Source organism: Protomyctophum bolini, assembly GCF_963924005.1.
Source record: "Protomyctophum bolini genome assembly, chromosome: 19".
Lineage (NCBI taxonomy): Eukaryota > Metazoa > Chordata > Actinopteri > Myctophiformes > Myctophidae > Protomyctophum > Protomyctophum bolini.
In genome coordinates this window covers 17,943,780-17,958,151 of record NC_137880.1, presented here as the reverse complement: position 1 = coordinate 17,958,151, position 14,372 = coordinate 17,943,780, and the positions used below count along the sequence as shown (strand labels likewise).

Sequence of the window (14,372 nt, the reverse complement as noted above, 5' to 3'; positions counted from 1 at the left end):
GCTAGAAAACAAATAGAAAATCAAAAGCACCCGGAGACATCTGCTGAATGCCCAAAGGTGCCGTGGCGTAATGGTGTGGAGCGCTTGGCCCGATGCCTCTGCTACAGTCAGTTGGCCGGTTCAAGTCCCATGTCATGACATCAAGGTGCTGGAGGACCATCGGGAGTTCCTCCTACAGCTCAATGCTGCAGTAATTTGAACTTTTCAAGGCTAGAATAAAAAATAAAAACTCAAAAGCACCCGGAGACATCTGCTGAATGCCCAAAGGTGCCGTGGCGTAATGGTGTGGAGCGCTTGGCCCAATGCCACTGCTACAGTCAGTTGGCCGGTTCAAGTCCCATGTCATGACATCAAGGTGCTGGAGGACCATCGGGAGTTCCTCCTACAGCTCAATGCTGCAGTAATTTGAACTTTTCAAGGCTAGAATAAAAAATAAAAACTCAAAAGCACCAGGAGACATCTGCTGTATGCCCCAAGGTGCCTTGGCTCAATGGTGTGGAGCGCTTGACCCAGTTGCCAGCTTCAGACAGTTGGCCGGTTCAAGTCCCATGTCATGACATCAAGGTGCTGGGAAGGACCATCGGGAGACGGTGCTCTCTCCCCCTGTTTCCTGAAAAGTAACGGTTGGGGGTTATGCCGTACGATATAGGCTATAGCCCACCGTCCAAAATGATGAGAAACGAGGATAATTTTTTTTTTCAAAATTTCAAAAAACATGGACTCTAACCAATCGTTTTTTTTTTTTTTTTTTCCATTTATTCCGCAATTTCCGCAAATTGCGGAAATTGCGGAAATGGAAATTGCGGAAATTGCGGAAATTGCGGAAATTGCAAAATTGCGGAAATTGCGGAAATGGTAATTGCGGAAATTGCGGAAATGGAAATTGCGGAAATTGCGGAAATGGAAATTGCGGAAATTGCGGAAATGGAAATTGCGGAAATTGCGGAAGTTGCGGAAATTGTAATTGCGGAAATTGCGGGAATTGCGGAAATTGCGAATTTGCGGAAATGGAAATTTCGGAAATTGCGGAAATGGAAATTGCGGAAATTGCGGAAATGGAAATTGTGGAAATTGCGGAAATGGAAATTGCGGAAATGGAAATTGTGGAAATGGAAATTGCGGAATAAATGAAAAAAAACGATAGGTTATAGCCCATGTTTTTTGAAATTTTGAAAAAAAAAGTTATCCTCGTTTCTCATCATTTTGGACCGTGGGCATAACCCCCAACCGTTACTTTTCAGGAAACAGGGGGAGAGAGCACCGTCTCCCGATGGTCCTTCCCAGCACCTTGATGTCATGACATGGGACTTGAACCGGCCAACTGTCTGAAGCTGGCAACTGGGTCAAGCGCTCCACACCATTGAGCCAAGGCACCTTGGGGCATACAGCAGATGTCTCCTGGTGCTTTTGAGTTTTTATTTTTTATTCTAGCCTTGAAAAGTTCAAATTACTGCAGCATTGAGCTGTAGGAGGAACTCCCGATGGTCCTCCAGCACCTTGATGTCATGACATGGGACTTGAACCGGCCAACTGACTGTAGCAGTGGCATTGGGCCAAGCGCTCCACACCATTACGCCACGGCACCTTTGGGCATTCAGCAGATGTCTCCGGGTGCTTTTGAGTTTTTATTTTTTATTCTAGCCTTGAAAAGTTCAAATTACTGCAGCATTGAGCTGTAGGAGGAACTCCCGATGGTCCTCCAGCACCTTGATGTCATGACATGGGACTTGAACCGGCCAACTGACTGTAGCAGAGGCATCGGGCCAAGCGCTCCACACCATTACGCCACGGCACCTTTGGGCATTCAGCAGATGTCTCCGGGTGCTTTTGAGTTTCTATTTTTTTTCTAGCCTTGAAAATACTGCAGCATTGAGCTGTAGGAGGAACAGGCCTTGAACATGGAATGTCTGTACTGAAACCCTGATGATTAGACCACTGCACCATCAGTCAGACACTCTCAGGCAAAGTCTCCTGGTAATTTTGAAGTGATCTTTTGTTCGTTAGCCTTCAGTTAGTAAAGTTTAAATAACACAGCATCATGTTGAGGTCTTCTTTTGTATGATAGTGTAACAGCCGGGAATCGAACCCTGGTCTCCCACGTGGAAAGCCAACATCTTAACCACTACGACAATTTGAGTTATCCTCATTTCTCATCATTTTGGACCATGGGTTATAGCCCATATCGTACGGCATACTATAGCACGCCGCTTTTCATCGTTTTTGAGGATTTGAAAATAATGAAAATATGAAAAAAACGATGGGTTATAGCCCATGTCTCATTTAACCAGCCTTTTAGAATTTAGATGGACAGTGAAAATGTTCTTCAGGAGACTAGAACCCTGACTAGAACGATATGGGCTATAGCCCATGGTCCAAAATGATGAGAAACGAGGATAAGTTTTTTTTTTTCAAAATTTCAAAAAACATGGGCTATAACCCATCGTTTTTTTCATTTTTTTCAAATCCTCAAAAATGATGAAAAACGGCGCGCTATAGTATGCCGTACGATATGGGCTATAGCCCATGGTCCAAAATGGTGAGAAACGAGGAAAACTTTTTTTTCAAAATTTCAAAAAACATGGGCTATAACCCATCGTTTTTGTCATTTCGTCATTTTTTTCAAATCTTCAAAAATGATGAAAAACGGCGCGCTATAGTATGCCGTACGATATGGGCTATAGCCCACGGTCCAAAATAACGAGAAACGAGGCAAACTTTTTTTTTCAAAATTTCAAAAAACATGGGCTATAACCCATCGTTTTTGTCATTTCGTCATTTTTTTCAAATCCTCAAAAATGATGAAAAACGGCGCGTTATAGTATGCCGTACGATATGGGCTATAGCCCATGGTCCAAAATGATGAGAAACGAGGATAACTTTTTTTTTCAAAATTTCAAAAAACATGGGCTATAACCCATCGTTTTTGTCAATTTGCGGAATTTGCGGAAATTGTAATTGCGGAAATTGCGGAAATGGAAAATACCAGATCTACAAGCATCAGTAATTATGCGTATATAATGTACTTACTTTCCACTACTGTCCCTTACTTGGTTTCCTCTGCCATTGGTGTGAGTACCTTTGAGTTATCTTTTGAAAATATAAATCGGGAAAATGTTAATACAGTGACTTTTTATTATATCAATCTCAAACCTCCACCCACAGCACCGTCCATTAAAAACAAACAAAAAATCCACTTCCATTTTTTTTCTTCTTTTTTACATTTATACAAATACACAGAACCTGCGTACTATCATAAGTGAAATACAGAACAGAACTTTTATGTTGATGTTGGATACTGTTTGCCATGGAGAACGCATTAGAAATGTACCTTTATTATGATGAACCCCTTCAGATGAATAATCTTGTTTTCAAGGGGTTTCTTAAATGTATACAAAACCAAATGCACAGGGGGAATAATAGACTCTTGTGACATAAATTATCAACATACAGTATTGCAACAGTCCCAGATGTAAAAAAAAAAAAAGAAAGAAAAAAAAAAGACAACTGAAATGAATCTTCCAACTCCCATCATTCACTTCAGAACAGAGTTCTCAGGTGTTATTTCTGTCAAACTGGACATCAATACAATCAACATTTAAAACCGACAAAACTCAACTGAAAATTGATGCATGATATATAGGACTGATTTGACCACATCATGGCTGGAACTTTACCTATATTTTATTTTTTTCTTCTTTTTTTAAACTGACTAATGCACAGTGATTCCAGACAGGCTCTGTACATAAACTATTTACATGGGATTGCAGTTGTTTTATAAAAAGGAAGAAAAAAAGAAAAAAGTTAATCAGTGGTTCAATGTAGTCCGTCTTGACTTGACAGTTGTACAAGGAGGGATATTTAAAAATTGTGTCCAGATTATCTTTTGACAAATTCATGTTCAGTCTTGGTATTTACAGTACAAACTCCTACAGCGCATACAAAAAGGAGACAAGAGTCCTTGTTGATAGCACTGCACTTAATGCTCTGATGCAGTGTGGGGAAGGCCAGTGTCCAAATACAATGTCATCAGCTAAACTCAAAACATAAGCCCTCGAGAGGGAGTAGGCGGGAAAAAGATACCTTCGGCTCCACATGGGAGGCCAAAAACCAAACAGTCTGCTGCACACTGCCGAAAAATACTTGTATAACAAATAACATTTACAACACTAAAATGAAAAACCCAACAGAGTTTAATCAAAGCACCGTTGTAATGAACGAACAAACCCAAAGGATCACGCAAACACTGATGTGGACGAGACAGCATTTAGCACAAAAAAAAAAGCATTCTGGCTCCTGGTTGGCTTGGGCCGAGGCCCTGGAGTTAGGATGTGTGTTAAGGGGTATTCAGAAGTGCTCCAGGAGTTGACGGAGGTAGGGGGCCTTGGACAGCTGCCGGTTGACCCGGGACAGCTTGTAGAGCACGGGGCAGTCCAGTGAGACGCAGAGCACCTGGCGCTCTGCACTGCCACTACAGTTCCTACAGATCTGGAAATACAAACACGTTTCATGTGAATTTCATTGCACAGTCATCCAAGGTCAGGCAATGTGATTCAATGCAATGTGACTGTAGTGCCTAAAGTCCTATACTTAATGTCACTACTGGTTGCCGACGGCCAGGTGGAAGCTCTTACGTGTGCCAGTACAAACTGATCTCCAAAACATGTCCGTTGAGTTTAACTTTGCTTTATTTTCCGCAGTCATTTTCCTATATAACAGGGGTTTTCAACTGATTATGAACCAGGGACCACCCCCCTGACTGAGAATTAACCTGGGGACCACCACCCTGACTGAGAATTAACCTGGGGACCACCCCCCTGACTGAGAATTAACCTGGGGACCACCACCCTGACTGAGAATTAACCTGGGGACCACCCCCCTGACTGAGAATTAACCTGGGGACCACCACCCTGACTGAGAATTAACCTGGGGACCATTGTTGAGTTGGGAGGGGGGATACCGTCGTGGTGTGGGGGAAAGAAATTAACCTTCCATATTAAACTCATGTTGCTGTTCATTGTAACTTACTATGAGTAAGCAGACACTTGCGGTTGATTATGGGCACATTTCTTTATAATGGTGACTCAACCAGGCAATCCGGTATGGTTTCCCTTGAGATTCTAACTCACTTTTCTGTGGAAGTTCAGAGTAGACTTCCCAGTAACTGATGACATCGACATAATTTGTCACCAGATCATTTACTGCATTGTTTCTCAAATTGTGGTCAATACAATAAATTCAAATACGAATCTTCACTTTCCTACATTACTAAATGCATGGTCAGGGACCACATGCAACACCTTCACGGACCACCTGTTGAAAACCCATTCTATATAACATACAGATACAATAATCAGAAAGAAACCCTAACAAACACAGGCGATCAGCCCTCCTGAACACAGTAGAAAACTGTTAGCCTCTGCCGTCTGCCACTGGCAACACCTGTACCTGATCAGGAGCCTGGTTAAGTACCTGGGCTGGCCCAGACACTGACCAAGCTGCAGTGACACTGTCAATCAGCAAAACATTAGGTCATAATGGCTCTTACAGCGACAAAACCCCAAATCCTAGCATGACAAACATTTAAGCCCTATATTATACTTTGTTGTATGGTGGTGCCCCAGGTTGAAAATAGCTTTTACAAGCTTTTGTATCTGCCATTTTAGATATTAGATATTAGACAAATTGTGAAAGGTTTTGAAAACCTTTGCCTAAAATAGCGACACCAGGTTGAATCTGGTTAAACAGCAGCTGCAGAGGGCAAAACTTCTCGAAACGAGAAGGCAAGTAGTAGTTGAACAAAAACGTTGTCATCCTTCTATTCTAATACAATTCCTGGGGAAGCTACAAACAGTTAACCTGACTCCGCCAGATGGGGCAGCAGAGAGTACACTGGGTTCCCCCCCTCCTGCTCCCATCTGGGAACTCTCAGGCAGACTCCATGCTCCGGCCACCAAACGGCCTGGCCAATCAGCAGCAGCTAGAGGCGGGATCAAGGCATACACAGAACACAGTCCTGCCTTGATCCCGCATCTAGCTGCCGCACTATTTCTCCTTGGGTTGTTTTCTTACCTTATTATGGGCAAACTAGTCCATTCCATGAGCTATTTCTTTCCGTTGTGTTGTTTATTAGCAATTTAAGAAATAAAAACAGTCGCTCATTGACTTCCATTGTAACGGCTCTCAAAGTCATTCTTTTAGCACATAAACCAACGCAACAAAAGCTGATTCTGACAGTTTATGAGATCAGGAAAACTCATGCGGTTTTAATATTCTTTTTTAATGTCAATTTTGTCTTGTTTTGACTAATTTGTCTAGAAAGAAGATCCGGTAGGTATGCCTACGCCGACCGAATCACTGCTGTTCGCGTTGAGTAAAAACGATCTGATTGAACTATTATTGGAATGCTGTTGAGCCACGACGATCTAAACAAATGGATTTGATCTTGTCCGCTTGTCGCTAAAAACATACACAATGGACGTGTTTGAGGGAGACACTTTAGAAGAAGTGTGTGTGGGACTGCTCGTATGCGATGCTGCAGCTAGGTGCATCTCAAACAGCGTGGCGACTTGTTTACAAACGAAACCTGTCAAGGAAATGTGGAATGCTTGTACATTTAAGGACGTCATAAACCAAGCCATGAGAAGCTGTTTTCTGTGACCTGTGTGGTCTGGAGGGGTCCTCTGATGTCATGTGTACAAGACCCACCCACCCCTGGGGGGGGGTAATAACTAATAATGTATTTAAGCTGAAGCCTGACTGAGATGTGTTGAGTCAGTACGGTGTTCCATTGTAACGCTTCACTGCTCTCCGTATTCGAATACATTTATTCCAATACTCTGAAACTCTGAATTGTGTCTGTCTCATTAATGTTGTTTCAACTATGTTATGAGTGCTCACCGACAGATTTCTTTAACAAACCTCGCAAGATGTCCCCGCGAGAGTTGGGAATGCCGCAGTAATGCTTCAGTATATCTCCAACAAAAATAGTAACTTTATAAATCTATTTTAAAAGAGTTTTCCTGATGTCATAAACTGTCTTTTGTTGCACTGGTTTATGTGCTAAAAGAGTGATTTTGAGAGCTGTTCCCCCGTTACAATGGAAGTCACCGAGCGACTGTTTTTATTTCACACAACAGAGCTAAATAACTCATGGAATGGACTAGTTTGCCCATAATAAGGTAAGAAAACAACTCAAACCTCTAATAAAGTGGTCTTACCCTTTAAGTTGTATATAGGCTCTAGTCTAATGAGAGTCTCGGGTTCGATTCCTCAGCCTGGCAGCCTTTGCTACGTGTCTCTCCCCGTTTCCCGTGACTGATAATTATACTTTCCGATAAATATACATTCCGTACACCGTCTACAGTGTAGAAACGAGAATGACTCAGTCATAATTGCCAAGTATAGCAAGTTCCCACTCACGTTCCACTTCTCACAGAAACCCGTTGCACAACAGCAGCCAATACGGCTTCACGTTGCAGCGTTCAAAGTATGCGGTTTATGCCATTCAGACTATGGGTTTTATGGGTAAGTCTTGGCTTAGAGGCAGCCTAGAGGCAGCCAATCATGACAAGGTGTCCATTACGGTCGTCTCTGTACGGTCGTTAGTAAATGTATTCCAGGCGCTTTTCAAGCACCTGGCAAAAAAACAGGAAGCAATTTGGTACTGTGTAAATTGAACATTTCTCCTCTGTCCAACGGCAACGACCTCCTCTCTCCTCTAACCTTTAGCAGCTGGTCTTGCTGGCTCTCCCACTGGCGCATGTCCTGGTGCAGGGTGACGGCGACGCGCTGTGGCTCTGCGCGGCACTGCGCGCACACACCAAGCTGGGTGAGCTGGTCGCACACGGGGCAGTGCAGCGTGGTGAAGTACTGGGAAATGGTTCCCTTCCTTCCGCCTTCGTCGCCTCCCGCCGCGCTCGAACAGGAAGCCTTCTGGGTCTGGTGAGAAAACAGGAAGCAATTTGGGACCATTAGATGGTCTTTTTTCCCTCCAGTTATTTCCCTCCGGTTAATGTTGTGCTCATGGATGATGAAATGCATGATGAGAAACTGCAGAGGTCAATCTTAACAGCATGGTGAGTAAATTGACCGACTTTACATGATTTACATTTTGTCGGGCGTGCAACGTTGTCACACACCGGAAAATAGCAGATCTACAAGCTTACAGCATTTCATTTTAAGCAGATACCTAGTAATAATCTTGAAGGCCTTTTCTGTTCCATTTGCGTTTGGTAATTTATGGAGTGTTAGTGTAAGCTCCATGATGCAACGATTCAATTCCTGCAGTAGTCCCTTAAAGGAGAATTCCATATACTAGAAGGCTTTCTTACGTTTATTTGTAGTTGTTACATCCCCACCAAAGAGGTCCAGGTGTTGTTTTGTGCAAAAGTGCATTATTGGCTATTTCCCCTTCCATAAGCCCTCAATGGGGGTTGGGTTTTTGTGCTAATTAGCTTATTTCCATCGAAATAAGTAGTAAAGTGTGCTGCTTGGGATACTATTTACCTTATGAAGAGGATACATTTATTTTTGAGCGATGAAAATAAACGAATTAGCACAACACCCAATAGCCCCATTCTATTCAATGCAATTCATTGAGGGCTTATGGTAGGGGAAATAGCCAATAATGCGCTTTTGCACAAAATAACACCTAGTGGGGACGCAACAACTACAAATAAAGGTAAGAAAGCCTTCTAGTATAGAATCCTCCTTTAATGTATGTCTTGCAGTTTCTCACGCTTCCCACCAGATGGCGTGTGTGCACTACTGAAAGGGTGTGCATTCAGCCTTTACACAAAAGACCACCCACATCACCACTTCAGTTTCAGGAGTGTCCTCTGATTCCCAGCATGAAGCTGGGAGGATTTTCTTTCTCTTTTGTTCTCTCGTTACTAAACAGCATGGGCAAAGAAAATATGCCATTTTCTTATTTTAGACTGTTGGCCAACATCGACATAGTTTATCTCGCTCCCTTTGACAGCAAGCAGTAAATATTCGAGTGATTTTTTAAATGTATTGTTCTTTAAAATCAAAAAAATAATCTTAACCACTTTGGGGTCCCCCAGGGATGCATGGCCCTATCCCCTCTCTCTACACAAAGGTTATGAGCTTGTAGATGGGCCATTTTGTTATTTTCACAGAATGTTATTATATAATCACCAATTAAATAATTAAATACATAATGAAATAGATTTGAATTGTCCGCAAAATATATTGTCACCGTTGGCTGGATATCCAAAACCAAAAACCTGTATTCCAATGGATCCATTGTCGTGAATATTTAGTCTCAACCTTTTGTTAATACTTTAAATATTGGCTCTTCTTAATGCTTTTCATTAGTTCAATATTTACAAAAGATCACTAACTATAAGAATAACGTTATATAACTATACCAGTGGTTCTCAACAGGTTCTGGATCAAGATCCAAAATGACGTCATGACGCCGTTATATTCGCCGTTTGTTTTGGTGTAGCTCCGAAGAGTGTAACCAAATGGATGAGTCCTCCGACCTCCGGCTCCTTGGAATTTAATTAACTAACTATAAGCATTAAGCAGATGCACTAGCACTGGTTAAAGTTAAAGATTAGAGTGTAGGCCTGGGCCGTGGCTCAGCAGTCCAGGCACCTTGGCTGGCAGTGTGCCGCGGGTTCGACTCCCAATCTCGACGGCCTTTACCGCATATCTTCCCCCCCATTTCCTGTCAGACTACTGACTGTCCCTCCATAAAATAAATAAAATAAAGGCGAAAGCCAAAAATAAATAACATAAAGATTAGAGTGTAAATGATGAAGTCATTTTGTGACTTTCGATTTAAAAAAAAAATAGCAGATCTACAAGCTTGTAGATCTGCTATTTTTCAATAGCTCAAGTGTAAAATAATGGTTAAAAGCTAATGTGACACAAATGCATTCCAGGACTTAATGGGATAATGTTTTGTTTTGCTTGACGCAGACACCAATCTCGGCCTGTGTGTGTGTGTGTGTGGCGGCCTTCTCTCTCACCCGGGGCAGCTCGTGATACCAGCCGAACACGTCGACACCAATGAGCTGGAACATGCGCGCCAGCGGGGGCAGTATCTGCTTGGTGACGTAGTAGGTGGCGTTGAGGCGGAGACTGGAGTCCTGGAGCACCTCCAGGGGGCGCCGTACCAGCTGGATGAGTGGCACACCCGGCACGCCGTACACGATGACGTAGGGCACGCGCTCGCCCACCCGCGGCTCCAGCCGCCGGTCGTGTGACATGGTGCGCCTGTGTGGACGAAATGGGAGGGACGCACAGAAAGAGGATTATAATAATAATATCTGGGACTTGTATATCGCTTTTCATGACATTCAAAGACGCTTTACATGTGTGGGGGGGGAACAAGAAAAAGGACAATTTAACAGAGTAAAACCAATAAAACAGTGCATATAACAAGTTTAGAAACACATCAGCTTGGATTGTCACCAGACCTGCTATGACTGCAAACATAATGTTTTGAAAAAATGCAAATAAATAATACATTTGCTCTCCAAGCATTTAAGTAAACAATCACAATTGGCAAGGAGGCCAAAATCTACCACAAATAACCAGGATTGGCAATTCAGTAGCCCACCCTTTTACTGAAGAACGGATACTCCACATTAGGGCTGGACAATTAACCGAAAATATATCAAAACCAATAATTAACCAATAACAGCATAATCGAGAAACAAGGTTTTTTTAAATGTATATATTTTTAGATCAGCTCTTTTCAGTATTTATTTATTTTTATAATCGAGGCAAAAGTTTGAAATATTAATTTGAAGTCATATCGCCCAGCCCTACTCCGCATAATTCTGTAATGATGGTGGAAGCCTGGTTCTTATGAAAGAAACAGATATAAGGTTAATATATCGAACACATCAAAAATGTACTAGTATACTGTAACATGTAATTAACAGCAGCAACACCGGGACTCTGGCCTGCATACCAACAGTAGTTTTGCAAAGGGGAGGCGATGGAAGTGATGAGCGGCATGCCTGATGAAGATGGCTGAGTATTTCCATCTTAACCAGGTCTCTCAAATCAGATTTTTCCACCCATTAAGGGGCTGGGTTGCTAGGCAACACAGTCAGGTTCAGCAGATGCAGGCCAGTTGCTGGTGCATGCAGTTGCAGACAATGGGCATTGTGGAGAGAGAGTAATTGGATTCACACTGTGTACTGTAAATGTGTACAGTAATTCTATACGGTAGCCGACTTGTCTTTCTCCCTGGTTGTCTCTTTTGGTCTCTCCAACATGTACGTCTGCGGACACACGGACTGGTTTGTAAACCATTTACACTGTCTCGCAGAAACCTTATATTTCTCTTAGCTTTTCATGTTTTTTCATAAATCAATGCCTTATTTTATACTTTGTCTTGACAGTGTCGTGCAAAAATAAAAGCTGAAATATAAGATTACAGACTACAGTATAACGACAAAGTAGGGACACCAGGTTGAAAGTGAAAGCCTGTCTGTGGGTTTTATACGTAAGTATTAAAAAAAAGCTTGTGACTAAATAACAACTACACTGAATGAAAAGTAACGGTTTCAGACAGCGACAATGAACACAGTGGTTTATCAGTGGTAGTGATAGTAGCAGTAGGCCTACCTGGTGAGCTCCAGCGCGGGGACACAGGCTCCAGGCCTGTAGGAGCCACTGCCCCGGTACTCCTTGGCGAAGGTCAGGTCCTGCATGCTGGCTCTGCCTTCCAGCACCTTCACACACTGACGCTGGACGTAGCGCTTCACCTGGCTGATGTCCCGCGTCTCAAACAGAAGCTTGATGGAGCGCTCCAGAACCTGGAAACAACAGAACGCAACGCATGGGACGGTTAGATGCACGAGAAGTGAGAGGGATATACAGTATTAGGATATCGGTGGAAGGATGCGAGCCCGAGCAACATTTGGTACCATTTGGTATATCGTTGTTATTAGAGTTTATTTTGGTGACATGGGTCTCTGCAATTATGCAGCCGATGTGTCCTGCATTCACATAAGCGCTTGTAGATCACCTTATTCTTTTGTTTGCTTATAAGTTCAATGTTCTCAAAGAGAAACTTCAAAGCTGCAATATTTTGGCACAATATCAGTCAAAACACTGGTAATCAGCGGCCTAGGGCTCGCCAAACTTTGGATCGTAATTGAACCCAAACATTTGGCATCAGTTGGGCTCTAAGATGGACAACAGGGTATACAAAGGGTGAATGAGCGAGTGCATTCACTAATGGATGAATGGATGGATGGATGGATGGATGAGTGGAGGGAGGGAAGGATGGATAGCATGCTGCTGGTTACCTTGGAAACAGCCGGGCAGCCGTCGCGGCGGACCGTTTCTATCCCCTTGGCGTCGAACGTGGGCTCCTTCTGATCCAGACTCTCGTACATGTAGCCCACGTAGCGCTTCTTTGTCTGCAACACGCACGGCAGGTACACCTGGAAATGTGCACACACATCATATAAATAACACATACAAATAGAAATCAAAATAGGTCAAATGGGTAAAAGATTGCTCTGTGAATCTATAGAACTCCCCCCCCCCACACACACACACAGTATAAGATATATCTATCTATGTATCATCATCATATCATATCATATCATATCATATCATATCATATATCATCATACTATAATTAACCAAATATGTCTGTCTGTCTGAATGTGTGTCAGAAACACTGCCATAGCTCCTCACTGCCTGCACCAATCACTTCACACAGGCATTGACCATAATAATATGGAGGTCTTAACGAAGCCCTTTTTTCAATTTAACAAATTATACATAATTAATTGATTAGTGAATGCACCCAGGGTGCAGTACCCCCCGCGGCCACAGGGCACAGTACCCCACGCGGCCACCAGGCGGCAAGTATTTCACAACGGGTAAGGGCTAGTATATATAATATATGTAAATAACAGGCAAATAAATTGACTGCAGTAACGTATAATGTACGTGTATCCATGACTACAAACATATGCCGTGGGTAGTTAGACTAATAGGTTGGTAATGAATGCACATCTGTATGAGCAGAGACGGTTTATACTGTATGTGTGCACCGACATGAATACACAGAGAGGCGTGCACAGAGCGTCCGTGATCCCATGCTGTGTGTGTGTTTTGAGTGTTGTGTGTGCGCAACTGCGCATGCGTTTGCTAAAGAGAATGGATGCACTTCGTCCGCAAATGGTCTTCGTGCAGCCTAGAGCCTGTGATGACTAACCACAAACCTTCTCAAACTTCAGCTTGACCGGTTTAGGGTTGGTGGCGGTCACCGCTTCGGCCATTTCGTTGCCGATCTTGAAGGCCTGCTCTTTGGTGGCTCCCTTCAGCAATACAAACATACTGCAGGAGACACACACACACACACACACACACACACACACACACACAGATTAGAACAAAGCAATCGGATGGAAGTGTATGAAGGTTCTGAATCTGAAGTGATCGTTACATGCTGCTCACAATTGTGCTTTTTGACAATTCCCCTGTAGTGTCCTAAAATGAATAATTTCTACACGGTATTCCTGTGCTGCAGGGGTTCTCAACCCGTGGGTCGCCAAATAATTTTGGGAGGTCCCCAGATAATTTTCCAACAAAAAAAGAAAAGGGGGTTTTCTTTTGCAACTGAATGGCTGGGAAAATGTAAATGAAGTTTACATAGTACATGCATAAACTTTCCTTAATGATTATATCTGGTTTCAGTATTCATTTATGATATATTTTCTCTATTATTAAGGTTATTTTTGCAGTCAGTTTGTATTGGGGGTGGGAGGAGCCAAAAACGTTGACAACTCCTGTGTGCTGTACAGTAGGAGAGTCCATTTTATATGGAATCTGGCCCAAACGCCTCTAAATCCAGAGTAAACAAACACCTTTGATGTCAGGTATTGGTCTACAGTATGGACTTTGTGGACCCATTGATTTGTTAATTTTTCACCGTCAAGTAAGCTTTTCTCCTGAAATGCTCTCCCAGTCCACTTCAGCACATTTATCCATTCATTGTCATGGTGTCAACCACTTAAACCTATGTACTTTGTAGCCCCAGAGGGATAAATAGTTGCCCCCTACTACTTTGTGAGCTTGCAGATCTGCTATTTTCACTGAATGTTCGTCTATTTTCACTATCTATTTTCGTCTATCAAGAAGTAGTTCAAGTTGAGATGGTAAAATTATTTCTGTGAGTGAAAAATTACTTTCCAAAGATGGAGTCCAAGCATTGCCACTGACCTGTCTGTGTCTCCATACACAACCCGGGCTCCCCACTGACCTGTCTGTGTCTCCATACACAACCCGGGCTCCCCACTGACCTGTCTGTGTCTCCATACACAACCCGGGCTCCCCACTGACCTGTCTGTGTCTCCATACACAAC

The 14,372-nt window shown here is 42.9% G+C and overlaps 1 protein-coding gene across 5 annotated transcripts in view; it reads right to left on the bottom strand.

Moving 5' to 3' along the window:
* Positions 1-3,112: 3,112 nt before the first annotated feature.
* rev3l (REV3 like, DNA directed polymerase zeta catalytic subunit) overlaps positions 3,113-14,372 on the bottom strand; it is a 91,611-nt gene continuing 80,351 nt past the window's right edge. For all 5 annotated transcript variants that reach the window (XM_080790303.1, XM_080790304.1, XM_080790305.1 and 2 more), the window contains 6 exons: positions 13,230-13,344; positions 12,300-12,437; positions 11,614-11,804; positions 10,002-10,248; positions 7,723-7,938; positions 3,113-4,485 (listed from right to left, as the gene is read on the bottom strand). In XM_080790303.1, coding sequence (XP_080646429.1) covers positions 4,345-4,485; positions 7,723-7,938; positions 10,002-10,248; positions 11,614-11,804; positions 12,300-12,437; positions 13,230-13,344 — 1,048 coding nt within the window. In that variant the 3' untranslated portion in view covers positions 3,113-4,344. The remainder of the gene's footprint in view (positions 4,486-7,722; positions 7,939-10,001; positions 10,249-11,613; positions 11,805-12,299; positions 12,438-13,229; positions 13,345-14,372) is intronic.